At 37.2% G+C, this 19,340-nt stretch overlaps 1 protein-coding gene across 1 annotated transcript in view; it reads right to left on the bottom strand.

The window, feature by feature from the left end:
- The window catches only part of LOC134854263 (tumor protein D52-like), a 182,081-nt gene that overhangs the window by 5,799 nt on the left and 156,942 nt on the right, over positions 1-19,340 (bottom strand). The window contains exon 2 of the mRNA XM_063870456.1: positions 15,014-15,131. Within this exon, the coding sequence (XP_063726526.1) occupies positions 15,014-15,131 (118 nt within the window). The remainder of the gene's footprint in view (positions 1-15,013; positions 15,132-19,340) is intronic.

Genomic DNA, 19,340 nt, shown 5'->3' with positions numbered 1-19,340 from the left:
ACTTTATTTTTGTTACAAGTACCTCACAACTTAATGATGACTGCTGAAGAATTCATTCTAATTCCGAAACATTTATATGTTAAAGAGCAGCCACATGCTGCACGTGTTCTTCATGATAATAATATTAAACATAAAAATGCTCAACTGTCCTATCTTAACCGGCTTAGACCCCAATTACCTCCACAAACTAGTAAGACTACTGCAACGAAGGAAACATTTACGGATAATGTTGAGCCCCAACAAGAACAGCTTAAACTGTTAACGGACGATGAAGAAGTACCGGTCGAACGTGTTAAAGACGAAAAACTAGAAGAGAAACACAATAGACAGACCGAAAGCATTTTAGGACAGTTACAAGTTTTAGAAGACAAAAAATTTGTTAGAGCAAAAACCGTACTTGAAATTATAGAAAATTCAGAAAGAGTAACCATAAACCATGACAATGAGGTGATATATGTAGATAAAGTACCAACAGGACTTAAAGCTACAATATTTTTATACGACATACAACAACCAACGAAAAAACTACACAATCCGGCGTTCATTAACATTTTAACTGCTCTCAACTTGAATGAAAACCTGGTAATAAATCGAAATGCCAAACACGCGGTTCAGTCAGCGTCTTTTAACGCTCAAGAGAAACGAGAACCCGGACCCTCAAGAACCCGCTCAACATCGCCCACTTGGCAGGAAAAAAGTAGTGCAAACCTTAAGAGAAGTAAAAAACACAAACGAAAAAGTCTCAGCGGTAATAGAAAAACCCAAAACCAAAAACGTGAAAAAGAGTCAGAAGAAGGCTCTGACTCATACGGAACGCCCCATAACGATTCAGATTCTCCAACGTCAGAAAAGACGAAGGCGCAAACAAAACAATGGGAAAATTACCAAGATTGAAGAAAAATTGTTGAAAACTAAATACAGTGACAAAGGTCCCGCGTTATTTGGTAGTGTGAACAACTTGATAAAAGCAAGCAATTTGTCGCGAAAGAAAGTTAAACATTTCCTTCATACTGAACCTGCTTACACAAAATATCGAACTGTGATCCGAAAAACGCCGCGACTCAAGGTCATAGTTTACGATATCGACGAAATCTGGTCATTAGATCTGGCCTTTGTTGATAAACTTGCCCAGTACAACCATGATGTTAAGTATCTGCTTGTTGCAGTTGACTGCATGTCCCGCTATCTCAGAGTGCAACCCTTGAAATCAAAGTATGCTACTACAACAGCAGAAGCGTTCAAACTAATGATAACGACAAAACAACCGGAAAAAGTATGGGTGGACAAGGGCACAGAGTTTAAAGGGTCCTTCGAAGCATTATGTAAAAAGAAAGGCATAAACACATATAGCACAGAGAGCGAGAAAAAGTCCGCATTCGCTGAGAGAAATATCCGTTCCTTGAAAAATCTTATTTATAAGTACTTGGAGGATAAATGGACTTACTCATACATTGACAAATTGCAAGATTTTGTCAATGCAATTAATTCGAGAACAAATCGTGTCACAAATCTTGCACCAAATAAAGTAACTAAAAAAGATGTTCCTCGCCTGATTTCATTAAGAGCAGAACAGTCTTTGAAGTTAGTTCGACGTCCAAAGCTTTATGTTGGTGATTATGTTAGACTTGCCAAAGTAGACATACGTTTTCGCAAGGGTTACAAACAATCGTTCACCGATGAAGTGTTTGAAGTTTTTGACATACCAACACGAAATCCCCCAACATACAATTTGATTGATTCTAACAGAGAACCGATTGAGGGAAAATTTTACGAGTCTGAACTGATTCGCGTTCTGGAGAAGGACAATCATGACTGAGGGCACTTCCGACAGTCTTTTCACCCATAATGTTCCCCCTTCCTTCACAATTACCCTAGTTTCATCTGCATCAATGAACGTTTTTAAGGATAACACTCTGGCCAACTTCAAAAATCTCCTGAGTGAAGAAATAAATTTGCAAGGTGAATGGAGAGTAGCAGTTACAGAAATTACCTTCCCTACTCAGATAAACAACGTAACTGACAACAACATTGTGTACTACAAAAAAGATCGGGTTATAGCAAGCATGAAAGTTGAGAAAGACAAGATCTCCAGACCTTACCTTGGAGAAACAGCAAAATTAACAAAAGGAGAATATACGAGCATTGATCAAATACTGGACGAGATTCGTCGAAAGACAGAATTAGAGAAATTGGATTACGTAATAGATCCAATAACCAAACATCTTTCCTTATGGCTGCATTATTGGGAAGGTATAACTTTTTCAAGCCCGCAAATTCCTAGTCTACTTGGATTCAAAGGCGTCAGAGATGGAACTGGTTATCATATAGGTTACAAACAAGGAAGCACGAAACATAGCACATTCTCTACCCAAGATCTTATTGCTGACTATCCCGTTGATGTATGCGCTGGTACTCAGCTTATGTTTATTTATCTGGACATAATTCATTATCAAATAGTCGGAGACACAAAAGCACCCCTTTTACGAGTCATTGATACAAATCGTCGAGTGAAAAACGGTTACGCATGTACAATTGAACCGAATCATCGTAAAGTGTTTAGTAATTTGGATTTTAAAAAACTTTTGGTCAATAATATTTCCAATATTTCTGTGAACTTGCGCACAGAAACTGGAGGACTTGTTCCTTTCGCTGGAGGGGGAAAAGTTGTTCTGACTTTGAAATTTCAAAAGTTTAGCAATTGATCAAAATGGATTCATATTACCACAACCAAGCAAACCTACCACATTTCTCGGGGCATTATAGACAACGAGGCAGTGGCTTCGGTGCATTAGCCTTGGGAATAGGAAGAGTCGCACTTCCACTGGCTCGAAAATTTGTGATACCCGCGGCTAAAAAAATCGGAAAAGAACTACTTCTTCAGGCAGCTCCAGAACTGATAGAAGTTGCAACAAAAAGAAAAAGTCCTAAGCAGGCACTCAAAAGCACCGTTAGAAAAACAATCAAAAAGCAAGTAGGAGGAGGAAGTAGATCTCGGAAAAGTCATCCGAAAAGAACGACGGCGTTTAAACGAAAAACGAGACGCGTCATTCCCAGAAAACGAACTGCACAGAGAAGTCGCTCCGATTTCTTTACAAGGGTTAAAAATGATTTCTAATTTAATCCCGAGTGAAGCAACTCACAGCTCCTTGGACTTATTTGAGAAACCGCCTTTGCTTGTCACTTTTGAAAATGCATTCACCCAAAAAATTGGACCTTCCTACTCCCCTGATGGTCCTATGCTAGAGTTTGAAGTACTCGGCGACAGAAATAATTTCATCGATCTTCAACGTACTCGTTTGGAAATAGTTGCACGAATTGTTCGAAGCAATGGAAACGTGCTTCGAACACATGCTACAGAGGCGGCAAACAGAGATACGCCGTATTTTGTTAACAATCCTTTATCTTCATTATTTTCTGAGTGTACACTGTCTCTGAATGGTGAAAAAATATCAACTACCAATGCTAATTTTGCCCATAAAAGCTTTATTGAGACCGAGTTTTCATACGGTAATGATGCCAAGAAAACATGGTTGGCTTGTCAAGGTTATTATTATGAAGAAAATCCATCAGCCATTGACGGTGCTGGAAGGAGAGCTGATGATGTTACGGAGCGTAAAGGTCTCGTTGCGGCCTCGAGCGAGCTGAAGCTATTTGGTAAAATTGCTTGCGATTTTTTGTCGTGTGACAAGCATCTACTTAGCGGTGTGACAATAAGATTGTCTCTTAGACGTTCTCCTAATGATTTTGTTGTCATATCTGAAGATGCAGCTAAACACTACAAGGTCCAAATAATCGAAGCTAACCTCTATGTCAGAAAGATGACTGTGACTGACTATGTTCTCTCATCAATAGAAAAAACTTTGTTGAAGAACCCGGCAATTTACAATTACATCGAAGTAGTACCAAAAACGTTTCTCGCAACTGCAGGAGTACAAAGCTGGCGACAAGAGGATGTTTTTGCAAAAGAACCTGTTCGAAGAATGATAGTAGCAATGAGCATAAACGAAGCATATTTGGGTACTAATAGAACAAACCCTTTTCATTACCAGAAATTTGGGTTGAATGAGATCATTGTTTACAGAAACGGTCTACCCATTGCCGGAACTCCCATCTCAACATCAGACAATAAAAGAATTTATTACAATACGCTTGAGGCTCTTGATTTTGTTTTAAACACTAGTCATGGAATCAGTCTCGCTAATTATGATAATCATTATATTATGGCTTTTGATCTCACGTCTACTCAGGAGGCTTCACACGATTTTATTCATCCTGAATTGACCAATTGCACTATTTCGCTCGAACTCAAGTTTGACGCAGGTCTCGCTAATAACGTCGAGTTATTGTTTATGGGAGAGCGTGCATCAACAGTTTATGTGCGTTCAGATAGAAAAATTACCAAAAACACTCTTATGACCTAAGATAGACATGGATAATCTTCAACTAGTAGAAATTATTAACCGTTGTAAACATTTGAAACATCGCTTTAGAGGTGTTTTTCCGGCAGATTTGCCATGCTCTTCAGTACTGAAAAACGATAATACGTTCATGATTATGAATGCCTCACCATCGGATCAACCTGGAACCCACTGGTTGCTTTTTGCTCAAGCTGGAGGACAGATATTCTTCGCAGATCCTCTAGGTAAACGATTATGTGATTATCCCCTCGTGTACAAGAATATGCGACGAACAATTCACGAGGGAAATCAGCTACTGTTGAAAAAACCAATACAATCAGCTGATTCAGTGTTATGCGGACTTTATTGTATTTATGTTGCTCATGTTATAATTACAAACAAATTTCCAATAGGTTTCAAACTTAATGATCATGATTTGATAAGATTTGCCAAACATATGTTATTCTAAATTAATTTATTGATGTTTTTGTAAAATTTATAAATTCGTTTTTTTTTTTTTTCAATTCATTCTTATTAACAACAAAGTTTTTTTCTGCAAGTTTATGTGAACCGCGAAAAGTTTCATATCAAGTCCTTCGAATTATTAAGGCATGGCCGTTTGGTTTAAGGGGCAATAGCTAACCCGGCGTTGCTCGTCGCTACGCTCCTCGGGAACGCCTCCCGCTTGTGTAGTAACAATTTTTTTTTTTTTTTTTTTTGAAGAAAACCAATATTTAAAACTTGAATTTCTTCTCCATGATAAATTTCACAAACAAAGTGTTTGAATCAATTTCCATACAACCATACCCACTTAAAATTATGTCAATTATTTTAGAAAACTCAGCAGCGTTTTCACCATTCAAAATATTAGTAAAGCGTTCAATTGTTACGTTAGTAATCAGGTCAGTTTGAGTTTGAACAGATTTAGTCTGCGAGCCGAAGCAAACTTGAGGCAATCGTCTGCGAACTGGAACACCACTAACATCTAAGTTGTTGATAGAGTTATAATTCACAGCTATTTTCAGTTTTTCCATCAGAGGGCCAGACAATTCATAGTTGGAGCAACCCAAAATTAAATATTTGAATGTAGAGAGAAGACAAGGAACAACGAAGGCTTTTGAAGTCATCTTGTTAAGTAAATCGGTAGACTCTTTCGTAAATTCGACCAGCACATGATAATGTTTTTCGTTGTCAATCGAATGGTTGCAAAAATCTAATTTATTCGAATGGGAGGATACTGCAAAATTTGCTTTTGAAGCGAAGCCTGAAAAGTTGGGTTCATGATTCAGGATGAAAAATTTGTAATTTTTACGGAATTGTTTGAAATAATCAGGGGATTGCTCATACATTGCTTCAACCATTGCTTTGAAGTTTCAATCGAATAACGAGTTGATAATGTTACACAACCCGACAGTTATCATCGTTTTCACTTTCGCATTCCTTTTCAGAGCATGAAGATTTTTTAGATTTGTTTCGCTTTTTTCTAAGTTTTTCAGTCACGTCGCAGTTTTTTGCTTTCGTCAACCTTTTAATTTTTGTGTAATTGTCCGCCAAGGACTCGAATTCACCAGTTGACAAAGTTATTCCTTGTCGATACTTAAAAGTTCCCTCTTCGTCTTTTTTGTACAATTTGATAGTTATGTAAGTACCGGTCTGTGCGAATGTTTTTGCACCGACTCTAACTAAACGTTTATCATTCGAAGATATATCCCTAAAATCATCGAAATAGTCTACATCCGTGTCAAGAGAAGCGTACATTATAAATGAATAACAACCAACTGGTTTTTAGTGTGGAACGTTGAAGAATGACTGATCACAGTATACGAGACAGATCATGCGCTCCCAAAGTAAAAATTTAGGTGATAAAGTTTACGAGCGCCCTAAGCCATATTGATAAGACTTAATCACCAAGGATATAATTTCTTTAACGATAAACCTCTTTTTATATGGGTATGTAGTTACTTTTTCCCCCGGCTATACTCTAAAAATCTTCTAGTGTTATTTATTGTGACGGTTATTTTAATGACTGTTATGAATCATGGTAATGAATTTCTAACAGCATAACAATGAATGTCTGGCAAACTATCATGAAAACTTGATTTTGAGTGCTTTCGCCCGTAGCCACTATAATAAAGCTGTCACATAAATCTAAAAAATCGGGTTTTCACATTCATTCCTAACATGACCTCAGGCGTCATGCTTAAAAGAATGAATAAAATTTGATAGCCTCGCCTAAAAAGTTATTAGCTTTGACCTAATTGAACTATGCCACCCCTTTCCTGATCTCATTTTCATTAATAAACTTTTCATACTTTTCATTCTCTCAATTTCATTTCGGTTGTTCAGTCATTTCATTTTAACAAAACTTTAAACCTCTTCAAGTCATGACTAGTCCTTTACAAATAATCTCAGTGTCTGATCGAGAAAGAACCATTATCTACCAAACATACACGAGAGAGTCGATTGCAGTCATCCATCAACAGAAAGAGAGAGTCTCTCCGTCTACAGCAAGTCCGTTCAATGACTTGGCTCCCCGAAAAAACGACGAGAATCAAAACGAGGAATGGACTACAAAAAGTCATATCATGCTACCAAACTACCTCCTTGATCACATCGATCTACTTAGACAGAATCGAAAACGAATGTACGAGAGTTGCACTATTCACGAGAGCTATCCGGCATTAGAAAAGACGGAGATAAACGACACAACCTCGCTCGAGCAGTCTCCAAGAAAAATTCTCTTCGCGTATGACTGCGAGTCAATGCCGTTGTATGAAAATCAGGAGGGATGTATTCGTGACTATGCAGAGCGCGAAGCGTACTGGGATATTCCGACAGCAATGTCTCCCGAGTCGTTTGTTAGGGGACCAGTTTCAACTCCAGAACAATCAACTTCCTATTCGGATGCTCGGGTTTCATCTAGTGCGGAGACAATTGATCTAGTCACCCCAGATCTCATTCAAGGCACTCCTCCAAATGCAGCTTGCTATGCGCCAAAAAAGAGAAAACTACAGTTTCGAGGTTTCTAATAACTTAAACAAAAAACTTTCCTTCTTTTGTTTCAAATATTATTCCAAGGTTTTATATTTTCATTTTTGTTTGATTTGACTTCTAAGCTGTTTTAACATTACTGTGTGTATATTTTTTGTCTCAGTTTTTATTTTGCTTAATAGATCAATTAAAGTTTGCCCCGTAAAGTTTTCAGCAAAATCTTAGAGAAAAACTAGAAAAAAATCAGAAATCGAGAATAATTTTACGCTAAAATTGTTGTTTGAGAAAGAATCAGAGAGAGAGAGAGAGAGAGAGAGAGAGAGAGAGATAAATACACTTGCTCACTAGTGAACCCCATTTGGAATATCCTTTTCGGGATATTGCTTTCTTTTCAAAAGAAAGATAAATATGGAAGGGTCCAACATTTTCTTGTTGGTAGTCCAACCATATTTATTTGGCTTTTTTATCAAACACTCTCTGTCCTCTCTCTCTCATCATACTTTGTGCCCGGTGGGGTTAGCCAGGTCTTACGCAAAGTAACAGAGAGTGTTTTAAGCCATAAATCTGCATTATATTACATTCATATACATGTTTTGGGTGAAAAACGGACAATTTTTTGGTAAAAATGTGAAAAAAAAAAATTGTTTTTTTTTTCGAAAAATGAACATGACCCTTAACCCTGCTCAGAAATTCATGGCAAATTGATTGAGGGTAGTTTCAATGGATTTGGAGAGAAAAAAAATTTTTTCCCAATTTTTTTTTTCAATATTTTCACAAAAATCAGATTTTCTCAAAAAATCACAACTTTTCAGGCGTCTACTCTCATTGATTGGGTTATAATTGTTTTTTTTTTGAATTTCTACGCTTGTCCTAATTACGTATCAGATAGCTCCTAAAAATTTCAAACCACATTCACTTGAATTTAAAACGAACGAATAATTCAAGCTAAAAATGAAGGAAAAAAGAAGTTAAAAAATTATGTTTTTTAAATTTCGAACTTGACCAGTAGAACTGTGCTCGAGGTCCCACAAAACTTACTGGTTTTTTTGTTGATAGATTTAAAAGACACTTTTTTAAACATTACTTTTCCTTTTTTCACAACATAAAAAGTTTGAGGTTTTCCTTTATTTTGAAAAAAAAAATTTCACTTGAAATTACAGAACGGGAGGCGTTCCCGAGGAGCGTAGCGACGAGCAACGCCGGGTTAGCTATTGCCCCTTAAACCAAACGGCCATGCCTTAATATTTCGAAGGACATGATATGAAATGTTTCACGGGACACCGAATGACATGAAGGAAACTTTGATTCCGATATCTTTTACACATTCAAATGACAATCTATGCTTATCATGCATCGGTAACTATCAAAGTGTCAAATTTGCAAAATTTTCATTTTTTAAGTTTACTATTTTTTCAACTTAATTAGTTAGTTGAGGGCTTTACTTTCTGAATACTTTTATCTCATAAATCTACTTTTTATTATACCTATTTACGCAAACCAAGAAGTGGGCTTGAAATCATTAGGAAATTACTGTTTCACGGTTAAAATTAGTCAGAAAAAGTTTTAGGCTCTATCTGAATCATTCTAAGCATTAAATTTTGTAATTTAGTGCTGAAATGTTAATTGAAAGTCTAAACCAGTCGCCTAAAAAAAGCCAAAATTTTATCGCTAACCCTTAAAATTAACAGCAAAAGTTTGAGGCTGTAAATGAATCAGTTTTTAGTATACAAAACCCCTCCACTTGAGCAGAGTGATGAGACATATAGAGCTTAAAGCTAGAATAAACCCTGTTTTTGGAAAGGAAAAGACTTATTGCCAAGACGGCGAAGTATAACTCTCGTTAATGGCTTCTACTTGCCCTTACCCGCAAAGTTTTTTGGTGCTAGTCACTTCTCGCTTTTGCTTTTCCATAACCAGTTCTACTTGAAATTCTCCTAAATTTTCTTGAAATTTTCCTGAATTACTTCAGTAACTTCAACAAACAATGCCGAACTCTACTTCTATCGCGACACCGTTTCCTTGCCAGCAGTGCGGAAAAATACTGAGCTCTAAAAGGAACTTGAGAAGACATGAGCAAAAAGTTCACAAGATCCTTCCTCCCCCTCCTCCTCAAACTGTTTGCGATGAGTGTCTAGAGTCATTCGAGAGTTTGTCGGAAGCCCGAGAGCACGTCGAGCTGGTACATGACATGACTTCGAATAGTCATTGTATCTATTGCCATACAATATTTCTCACCGCGGAAAGCTATGGACAACACTTGCTGAAGAAGCACGCATTGCCTGTTTGGGACGGCATTGAGACGACGTCTTCCGCTGCCCCAACGGAAAGCGCGTTCAGAGGCAAATTGCGTCGATACGATCTCAAAGTTGGTGAAAAAGAAATGGATTTGCTTCAAGTCATGATGCAAAACAAGGAGGAAATAGATGCTCTTATACTGGAAAGGGTCAAAGAGGGTCCGAACAAGGTGCAATTCCATGTGGAAGTGGGAATGATCAAAATTCCCACTGTGCAAGACGGGGACAGTGGAAACTTCGAAAGGACCATGCTGTTTCTGAACACTAAGACATTGACAGTGTACTTCGAGGGAATAGCTGGGGTTCAATTCTTGGAACTGATTGAACATATGGTCAACCAAGTCAATTCGTTCTCTTCTCATGGTAGCGGATGGATTATTGACAGAATTGAAAAATTGCAAATCAGTTTCGCGGCCTTCTCACCAATAAGAGCAGGATCCTACCTCGAGCTACCTGATGCACTCAGCGCAGCATCTACTCTGCTCACAAATATCAACACTAAAGATGATGACCGTTGCTTTCTCTACTCCTTTGTTGCCGCATATCACAATGTGAATGAGCCGGCCCTCTACCCCACATCTAGACGGTGGCTGGAGAAAAACAAAGTCTCAACCTACAATCTCGACAAAGAAGGAATTGTGAAAATCAATGGGGAATACGAAATGCCAATGGGTCTGATGGATATGGACAGATTTGAAAAGTTGAACAATTGTCAAATCAACGTCTTCCGGTAAGCAAATTCTAATTTCCTTCTAAAAATTTTAAAATTCCTTCAATAATGTTCTTCACCTATTCAAACACCCTTTTTATTTCATTTCAAACCTAGGTATAAAAATTATTTTTCTGTTCAGGTACAACGATGGCGAATTGTTGCCCATAAGAGTATCGAGCAGATTCACTACTAGCCTGATTGTGGACTTGTTGCTGCTGACAGATGGATCAAAATATCACTATGTGTTGATAAGTGATCTCCAGAAACTGGTCGAGTACGTGCGGCACAAAGTGCACCGATTTCAATCTGAGATTTGTCGCAAATGTTTCCACACATGCGCTTCATTCGAAACTTTGAGAAGACATCAAGAACTGTGCTACCAAGACGAAGATGTCGTCATAACAATGCCCAAGCCGGGAAAAGATGACCACAAGTTCAAAAACTTAACAGCTCGTTGGTACGTACCCAGAGTAATCTACTTTGATTTGGAGTCACTGCTCTTACCAGTATACGGACCGCAACCTGATCCGCGAAAATCTAGCACGCAAACAATTGAAATCCATCAACCGTGCGGCTACGCGTTAGCAGTAATCGAATTTGGGAAAAAAGACCTGTTAAAGTTTGAGCTTAAAAGAGGACCGAATGTGATGGAAGAGCTAATTAGCTCCCTTGAATCGTTAGCGAGACAAATTTACGTAGAAAAAAGGAAATATTACACTTTCACTGGTATAACAGACCAGGAACGGGAAGATGCTACAATTTGTTGGATATGCGAGAATGATTTTTCCGACAATGATCAAGTGGTACTTGATCATTGCCATTACACCAACAAGTTTCTGGGTTGGGCACACAATGAGTGTAACGTTAATAGAAAAACAACAAATTACATTCCAGTGGTAGCTCATAATTTGTCAAATTATGATTTACACTTTATAATCAAAGCGCTGGCAAAAAGCGATTCGGAAAACACTTTTTCCGTAATACCCGCATCTGAAGAAAAATATATATCCTTGACAATCTCAGTCTACATAAAAACGTACACGGACAAAAACGGAAAAATCAAAAAACTCTACGAAAATCTGAGATTCATCGATTCGTATAGGTTCATGCTGGCATCGTTGGCAAAACTTGTCGATAATTTGCCCAACGAAAAGTTTTTTCTGCTGGAGAACTATTTTGAAAAACTCGGCCACTCACGTGAAAAAGTCAGTCTGTTGAAACAGAAAGGGCATTACCCCTACTCATACTTCAACTCATTCGAAAAATTCCGAGAAACTCGCCTTCCCCCACGAGCAATGTGGAAAAATAGTCTAACAGGAGGGGATGTGAGTGTTTCAAGAAGCGAGTACAATCATGCCCTTAAAGTTTTCACCGAACTGAAGTGTGGCTCACTTGGTGATTACCACGACTTGTACTTGACTACAGATGTGCTATTGCTTGCTTCCGTTTTCGAAGCTTTTCGTGAAGTTTGCTATCAAACATACGGGCTGGATTGCGCCTGTTACTTCACGGCAAGTAACCTTTCCGGGGACGCCTTTCTAAAAGTTTGTAAGCCCGAACTGAAACTCTTAACGGACCGTGAACATCTAGACCTTGTGCAGCGAATGATACGAGGAGGCATGTCGTCGATTTACGCGCGCCGATTTTACAAAGCAAACAATAAATACCTCGACGATTTTTCGCCCTCAGAACCATCAAGCTACATCCTCAATATTGATGCAAACAATTTGTACGGGGGGATAATGAAACACTGCCCTTTGCCCTTAAACGATTTTTCAATAGTTGAAAAAAGTCTGGCAGACATACTGCTCACCAGCGAAACATCAGAATGGGGTTATATAGTTGAAGTCAATTTAACCATACCCGAAGAGCTTCACGACTTCTTTGCTGATTACCCCCTTGCCCCCTCTCGTGAAGTAGTGGACATCGGTGCAATGAGCAACGAGCAAGTCGACATGTTGGGAAAATTGGGAATCACCACACTGCCAAAAGTGCCAAAGCTTCTACAGACCTTGCATCCTAAAGAAGGTTATGTTTTGCACTACCTTACCCTAAAATTGTACCATGAGCTAGGAATGAAAATAACTCACCTCGGAAAAGTTCTTCAGTTCCGCCAAAGTCACTGGATGGCACCCTTTGTCGACCTCAACACCCGCCTACGAAAAGCCGCGGTAAATAAATTCCAGGAGAACTTCTACAAGCTAATTGTTAATTCAGCTTTCGGTAAGACAATGGAGTCTAAATTAGGAAGAAAGAAGCTGGAGATTGTAAGGAATGAGAGAGAACTTTTACAAAAAACAGCTCTGAGCACAATGAAAAGCTTTCAAATCATTGACGATCAATTAGCCACAATTAGCTTTTCAGTAACAAAAATATTGTGGGATAAACCTATGATAGTTGGTGCGACCATCCTAGACCTCGCCAAGCGTTTCATGTTTCAGTTTCACTATCAAAAAATGAAACCAAATCTAAACTTGGAACTCCTTTACTCCGACACGGATAGTTTTATTTACGCCATAAAAACTGATGACGTTTACCGAGACTTGGAGAAAATAAAAGCTGATTTCGACTTTTCAAATTACGATAAGGACCATTTCTTGTTCGAGGATACCAACAAGAAAGTTGTGCTGAAGTTCAAAGACGAGACTGGTGGGAAGCCGATCAGAGAATTCATCGCCCTAAAACCGAAACTATATTCGGTCGTCCTTAATGGTAAATAAAATTTAAGCCACCCTTCCACCCCCCATTCCTACCTTTTACAGAACAAAAATACCACCACCAACCTACCTACACCCCTTAATTTGTTGCATTAAACTATGGGCATTTAGCTGATTTAGGCAACATTATACAATGTTGCCTAAACGTTGATTTATCTGACAACATATTCCCTCTTGTTTCCTCTTTTTTAATCATAATTTAGAGTCTTCTGCTCTTTTTTGGTAAAATGAATCAAATTTTGTTCGGTATAAATTGAGTTGCTGAAGTGAAATGAAGCTATCCCCAACGTTGTAGAAAAGAATAATAATTTTGCTATTGTTTAGAAGGCACTCAAAAATTGAGTGCCAAAGGAATTAAACGGAGTGCACAGAGAGAACTGGTCCACCAAACCTTCAGGGACACATTATTCACTGGAAAAACAATGAGAGTATACAACTATAATATAGTTTCGAAAGGTCACACCAACATGACAGTGAAACAAAACAAACTTGCATTATCACCATTCGACTCAAAACGTTTTCTACTTTTCGACGGAATTTCGACAGTGCCCTTTGGCCATAAAGCCGCTGAAGAAAATGCTTTTCTACAAGACATTTACATGGACACCGAGTGGGCCAACTCATACAATGAAACTGATAACAGTTCTCCCGATTTTACACTCCCGGATTGGGGATTTTTACAGCGGCCCTACTCAGAAGCAGAGCTGCAAGAAGAAGAAGAAGCTTCTAGTAGCCGAGTCCGTGAACGTCCCCCTATAAAAAACCCATTTATTTTATCTGAAGCTTCAGAAGAACGACCATCTAAAAAACACCGCAAAGAAAACCAAAACAATAAACATTAAAGTCTGAAACATATATTTTCAGATGATTTTTACTCTTCGTCCTTTTTATACTTCGACTTGTATATGTTTTGGTTTTTACCAATTTACAACTAATAAAATACTCGTATTGAGCTCAATCACTGTTTTAACATAAATAGCTTCAGGCAAATAAACTAGTAGACACAAACCAAGTGTTAATTCAAACAAATGTGTGAAATCCTTAGGCTTGTTTTGAATAATAAACTTTAATAGCATGACAAATCTTTGACGAAAAGAAAGAAAGCCAGGAAATGATATCCACATGAAACTAGGACGAAAAAAGAAAAGTTCAGGAATTAGGACGATTAATTTTAATTATCGCGGGAAAAGGGACCGCTTTCAAAGGAATTAGAAGGAATTATTGTATCGCGTCCCGGTTGTTGAGCTCAGCTTAACAAGATCCTAAGGAGGGGGTCTTTTACTTTAGGGGTGGGAACTTGCGATCATTTACAAAATCCTAGGATAGGGGTCCTCCAAAAAATTAAGGACCCCTTTCCTAGGATTTTGCTTTACGTGAGGACCCCCCCCTTAGGAAGGACCCCCCCCTTAGGATCCGGGACACGATACAATACTACTTGCCAGTGCGATGCAGCAAAAGTGGCACCAAATACAAATAGACACAAATTTGCAAGTCACTGGAATAAAATTAACTGAAGCCATCCACACTTAATTTGCATGTAATAAATTGGAAGGCATAAGCCACATTCTGTTTAAATTATGCATTTGAAAAAATTGCGAAGTATATTGTTAGAAAATTTCATTACATTCATTACTCTAATTATATTATTTCTATTCGAATGTCGAAGCACATGCTATCAAAAAGCCGTAAAGGTGACCCAAAAGTGGCACCAATAATGCGACTTAGGTTAGAAAAAATAGAAAAGCCGTAAAATAGCACTAACGCTCACTTAAAATCGCCAGTTTAATGACAATATTGTTTTCTCTTATACAATGTAGCGGGTAAATTTAAACTGAACCTATATCCTGTATCACCACTGTTTGAGATGACCGAGAGGATTAGATGAATGAAGTGTAAACAAACCAGATGTCTCTTTGAGGCTCTTGAAGCTGTTCACCACATCTTTGCTCATCAGCTGCAGAGGCGTGATGCCCAGTTTCTTCCGGATTACAGCCGCCTTCCTCTCCTTCGCGTCCAGAACCTAAAGAGCCACTTCTCACATTCTAACATCAAAATTGAAACAAAAAACGTTACATTAGCCGAGCGGATACTAAGTCGTTAAGTTTTATGTAGACGTCCGGTCAGCCAAAAAGAAAAAAAATGCAACAAGAAATATAACAAAAAATTTTGAGCAACTAAGCATTACAACTGGAAACCTTCACATCCCCCTCTGAAAAACTCAAAATAAAAGAAATCAAATATTGCTCTTTAAATCATAGGAAAAAAAAGATGAAGATCAAGTCGATATCACATGAGCTAAAACCATTTGATCGAAAAAAAACTTCGAGTCTGTAAATCTACAAATAACAGAGCGACTGTTGAATCTAGGAAACAAATTTTGAAACAGCAGAAAACTCCATGCTTTTTTATTAGCCCCCGGTCCTACTCTGTGCAGGACCAACCATGGGGGAGAGAGATGTCATCCATTTTGCCGCAGCCGGTCCCACCTTGAGGAGGCGGATGACTTTGGGACCCCTCCAACCGTGACCGAAGTGGGATTCGACTGCAAAACTCCATGCTTCGGAAATAGTCCAAAGAATGAGCAGACAAATCAAACTCAGACAATCAAACTTTTCCCAGCAGAAAAGACACCCGTGTTACCTCTAGTCCAATAGAGAAAAGCCTGCAATTTTTAATGATCAATAATAAAGCCAGTTCAATTTCTCACAAATTTGTAAGAAAAAATGTTTTCGGGAAAAAGTATAATTTCCGTTACAAGTCACTTGCGTTCGCAAGTAAAATTATAGCGTGAGCATTTTAATTCTTGTCGGCGTTTTTTAACCTCGCATAACTTAACCAGAATAGATCACAGTAAGTTATATTTTTAATGTTGAGCTCAGGGCAACAATTTCTTTCAGATGATATCAAAAATTGTGACTCGACACTCCGATGAGAAAATTGAAAACGTGGCTAGAACCATTGAAAAAACTTTGGTTAAACGGCTGACTTACACCAATCTAAAATTTTGGAAAAATACATTCGAATTAGCTACAAAAATATATAGCCAATAGACAGTTGGAAAATAGTCAATGAGCGCATGTGAACAGAACTCAATATACTTAAGTTTTGAACAAATCTCAACCTACGAAATTCAAAGAAAAAAATAGATAACCTCTTTGAAACTGATAGATGATCTCTGAAAATTCTTCAAAACTGTAAGAAAAAATATAGCCAACAATTTTATGATGAAATTAACGCAATTTAAGAAAATAGGATCAATAAGTAAAATTTCTATTCCTCTGGGAAATCTAAAAATAGAATCCACTTTTGAAACTAGTCAATCGCGTTTTTATGACTTTACACTTTTGCTCTTCGATAGCTGAGTTTGCCTTCTTTTTAACAAAGAAAATGATCTTAACTTAAAAAGAAATCAAAAGTTAAACCGCGAAATTTCAGATTTGAACCTGAACAAAATTTAACACTTCCAGAAAACAAATTTAAATTTTATCACAACCTATATAAGAGTTTTCATTACGTTCATCGACTTTTAGTAAATCGCAGGAGATGCATCGCAGTAAAATCTTACACATGCAGAAAAAAGGTGAAAAAAGATTAACCTAACAGAACTTATGTAGCCGAACAAAACCATCACAAAAACTAATTTTTTATTTATAGGTAAAAATAATTTTAATACAATCTGCAGTAAACTTGGCAGTCGAAGCAAGCAGCAAAACACAAATCAGCAAAACAATTACCAGAAAAAACCTAACAAAGTTTTTGCACATTTATCACAGGCTGGTTTGTTAGCAAATTAATCGGACAGAATTAAATTTAGCATTGTATACGTTTTGTGTTTAAATTTTTTTCACTAGGTCTGAAACAGAGACGAAGCTGCGCTTCGCATACACCAGCGACAACACGACAAAAAGCGGCTCTTTAAATTATAATAAGAAAAAGTAAAAATTAGAGGCGAATTTAGAAGAAAAAATCGGCTGCGTCTCGGGTTCGATCTGCGAACTAGGTGGTCGTCGCGGTCCGGCTTTGTGAATCCTTTAGGCAAGGGTAGGGTTTCCTTGCCGGTCAACTAGAAAAAATACCTAATTAGGAAAATAAAAAAATTATTCAAGTTCTCGAGAACGGCAGTATAGAATTTCTTCAAACTTTGCATGTAGGTAGAGGACAAAATTCTAAGATATAACTTGGGAAGGCGTTTTTCCGAAATAATGTTATGAGTTGCACTTTTTGGGGAAAAAGGGGCGTTTTTTTTGGTCGAAATCACGATTTTTTTCAAAAATGCCCCAATAACTCAATTTTGGTTGAGAAAATACGAAAAAGTGATGTTTTTTTTGGACACTAGCACAGTTGAGGGAGTCGAATGGTGTATTTTTTGGCAAAATTTTTTCTGCAATTTTTTCGAGATTTTTGATGTTTTTTGGCGAACTTTTTTGTCAAATTTCGGAAAAGTCTATGTTCCGGTCGTTTCTCGACATTTTTACTGATGACAAAAATGATTGTCGTGGCCGAATTAGTTTATTGGAGTAAGGAGAGCGAAAACTTGGTTTTTAATTTTTTGAGAATTTTCCCGCCAAAAACTGATTTTTTCACGTTTTTTTCTAATTTTTTCAAAAAATCAGAGTTCTTCTAAACTTTTTTATTATAAACAATTACCTATTTTATATACCCCAATGAGCCATACTTATAGCCTCAGAACAATTTTTTTGCTGATCCATCATAGAAGGCACTTTTTGGTCGCCAAATCTGAAAAAATATTATTTTTTCAACTTTTTTAAGTTTTTTCAAAAATTAGCCAAAAAATTATTATTTAACTGGATACATTTAATATGTATCTCAAAAACCCTTGACAAGTTAGTTCTTATGCAAAAAAAATCATCTATTCTACTCAAGTCGTTCAAGAGTAATGAAAGTTTGATTGTGATAAAAAAATCGTGTTTGTAAAACAAACATCAAAGTTAATCGATCATTGTGGGCTGCGAACTCAAAACGTGCCTAAACTGTAGTAACGCGTCAAAACGGGCCTCTCAAGTATCAGATTTTTGAAACTGAGGTTTTCATGACTAATAAAAAAAGAATTAATTGAATTTTTTGCATATTTTGTTGATAAACTTTCATTTCTTTCTCGATAATTTGTTTTGTTTTATTTTTAATAACTTAGTTTTTAACATAGTTGTTATGTGTTTGAACAGTCGATAAGCACAAAGAAATAAGCTGGGCTCTGTTAGTTTAACCAACGCATTAGATTTTTCTTTGTTTATGTTTGGGATCATAACTACAAATTTGGACTGTTTCCGAAAACTTGTTTTCGTTGAAACAGTTCATTTCGTAAATCAAAATGTATTTGGTAGTCAACTGATCGAGCCACAGAGTGACTTATAAAAATGCCCATCCAGGAATACAATTTGAAGTATCATGGGAATTTAACTGAGATCAACTGGTAAAAAAAAGTTAAATTTAGGACAAAATATGTAAATTGAAAAATTTAAATCGACTTACAGTTCTCGAGCAAAAAGAGCACCCGCAGGGTGCTCTTTCTGCGAGTGCGTTGAGCGCTGTTCGTATTCTTCCCCACGCAATGCAAGTAACTAAAGTCGAGAATAGACCACACAACCCTGCCCCCTAGGTGGTCGTCGCGGTCCGGCTTTGTGAATCCTTTAGGCAAGGGTAGGGTTTCCTTGCCGGTCAACTAGAAAAAATACCTAATTAGGAAAAAAAAAAATTATTCAAGTTCTCGAAAACGGCAGTATAGAATTTCTTCAAACTTTGCATGTAGGTAGAGGACAAAATTCTAAGATATAACTTGGGAAGGCGTTTTTCCGAAATAATGTTATGAGTTGCACTTTTTGGGGAAAAAGGGGCGTTTTTTTTTGTCAAAATCACGATTTTTTTCAAAAAAGCCCCAATAAATCAATTTTGGTTGAGAAAATGCGAAAAAGTGATGTTTTTTTTGGACACAAGCACAGTTAAGGGAATCGAATGGTGTATTGTTTGCCAAAATTTTTTCTGCAATTTTTTCGAGATTTTTGATGTTTTTTTGCGGTTTTTTTGAAGTTTTTTGTCAAATTTCAAAAAAGTCAATGTTCCGGTCGTTTTTCGACATTTTTACTGATCACAAAAAATGATTGTCGTGGCCGAATTAATTTATTGGAGTAAAGAGAGAGAAAACTTGATTTTTGATTTTTTGAGAATTTTCCCGCCAAAAACTGATTTTTTTACGTTTTTTTCTTTTTTTTTC

The sequence above is a fragment of the Symsagittifera roscoffensis genome, chromosome 9, assembly GCF_963678635.1.
Source record: "Symsagittifera roscoffensis chromosome 9, txSymRosc1.1, whole genome shotgun sequence".
Lineage (NCBI taxonomy): Eukaryota > Metazoa > Xenacoelomorpha > Acoela > Convolutidae > Symsagittifera > Symsagittifera roscoffensis.
The sequence above is the reverse complement of the archived record's forward strand: the minus strand, read 5'-3'. Positions and strand labels throughout refer to the sequence as shown.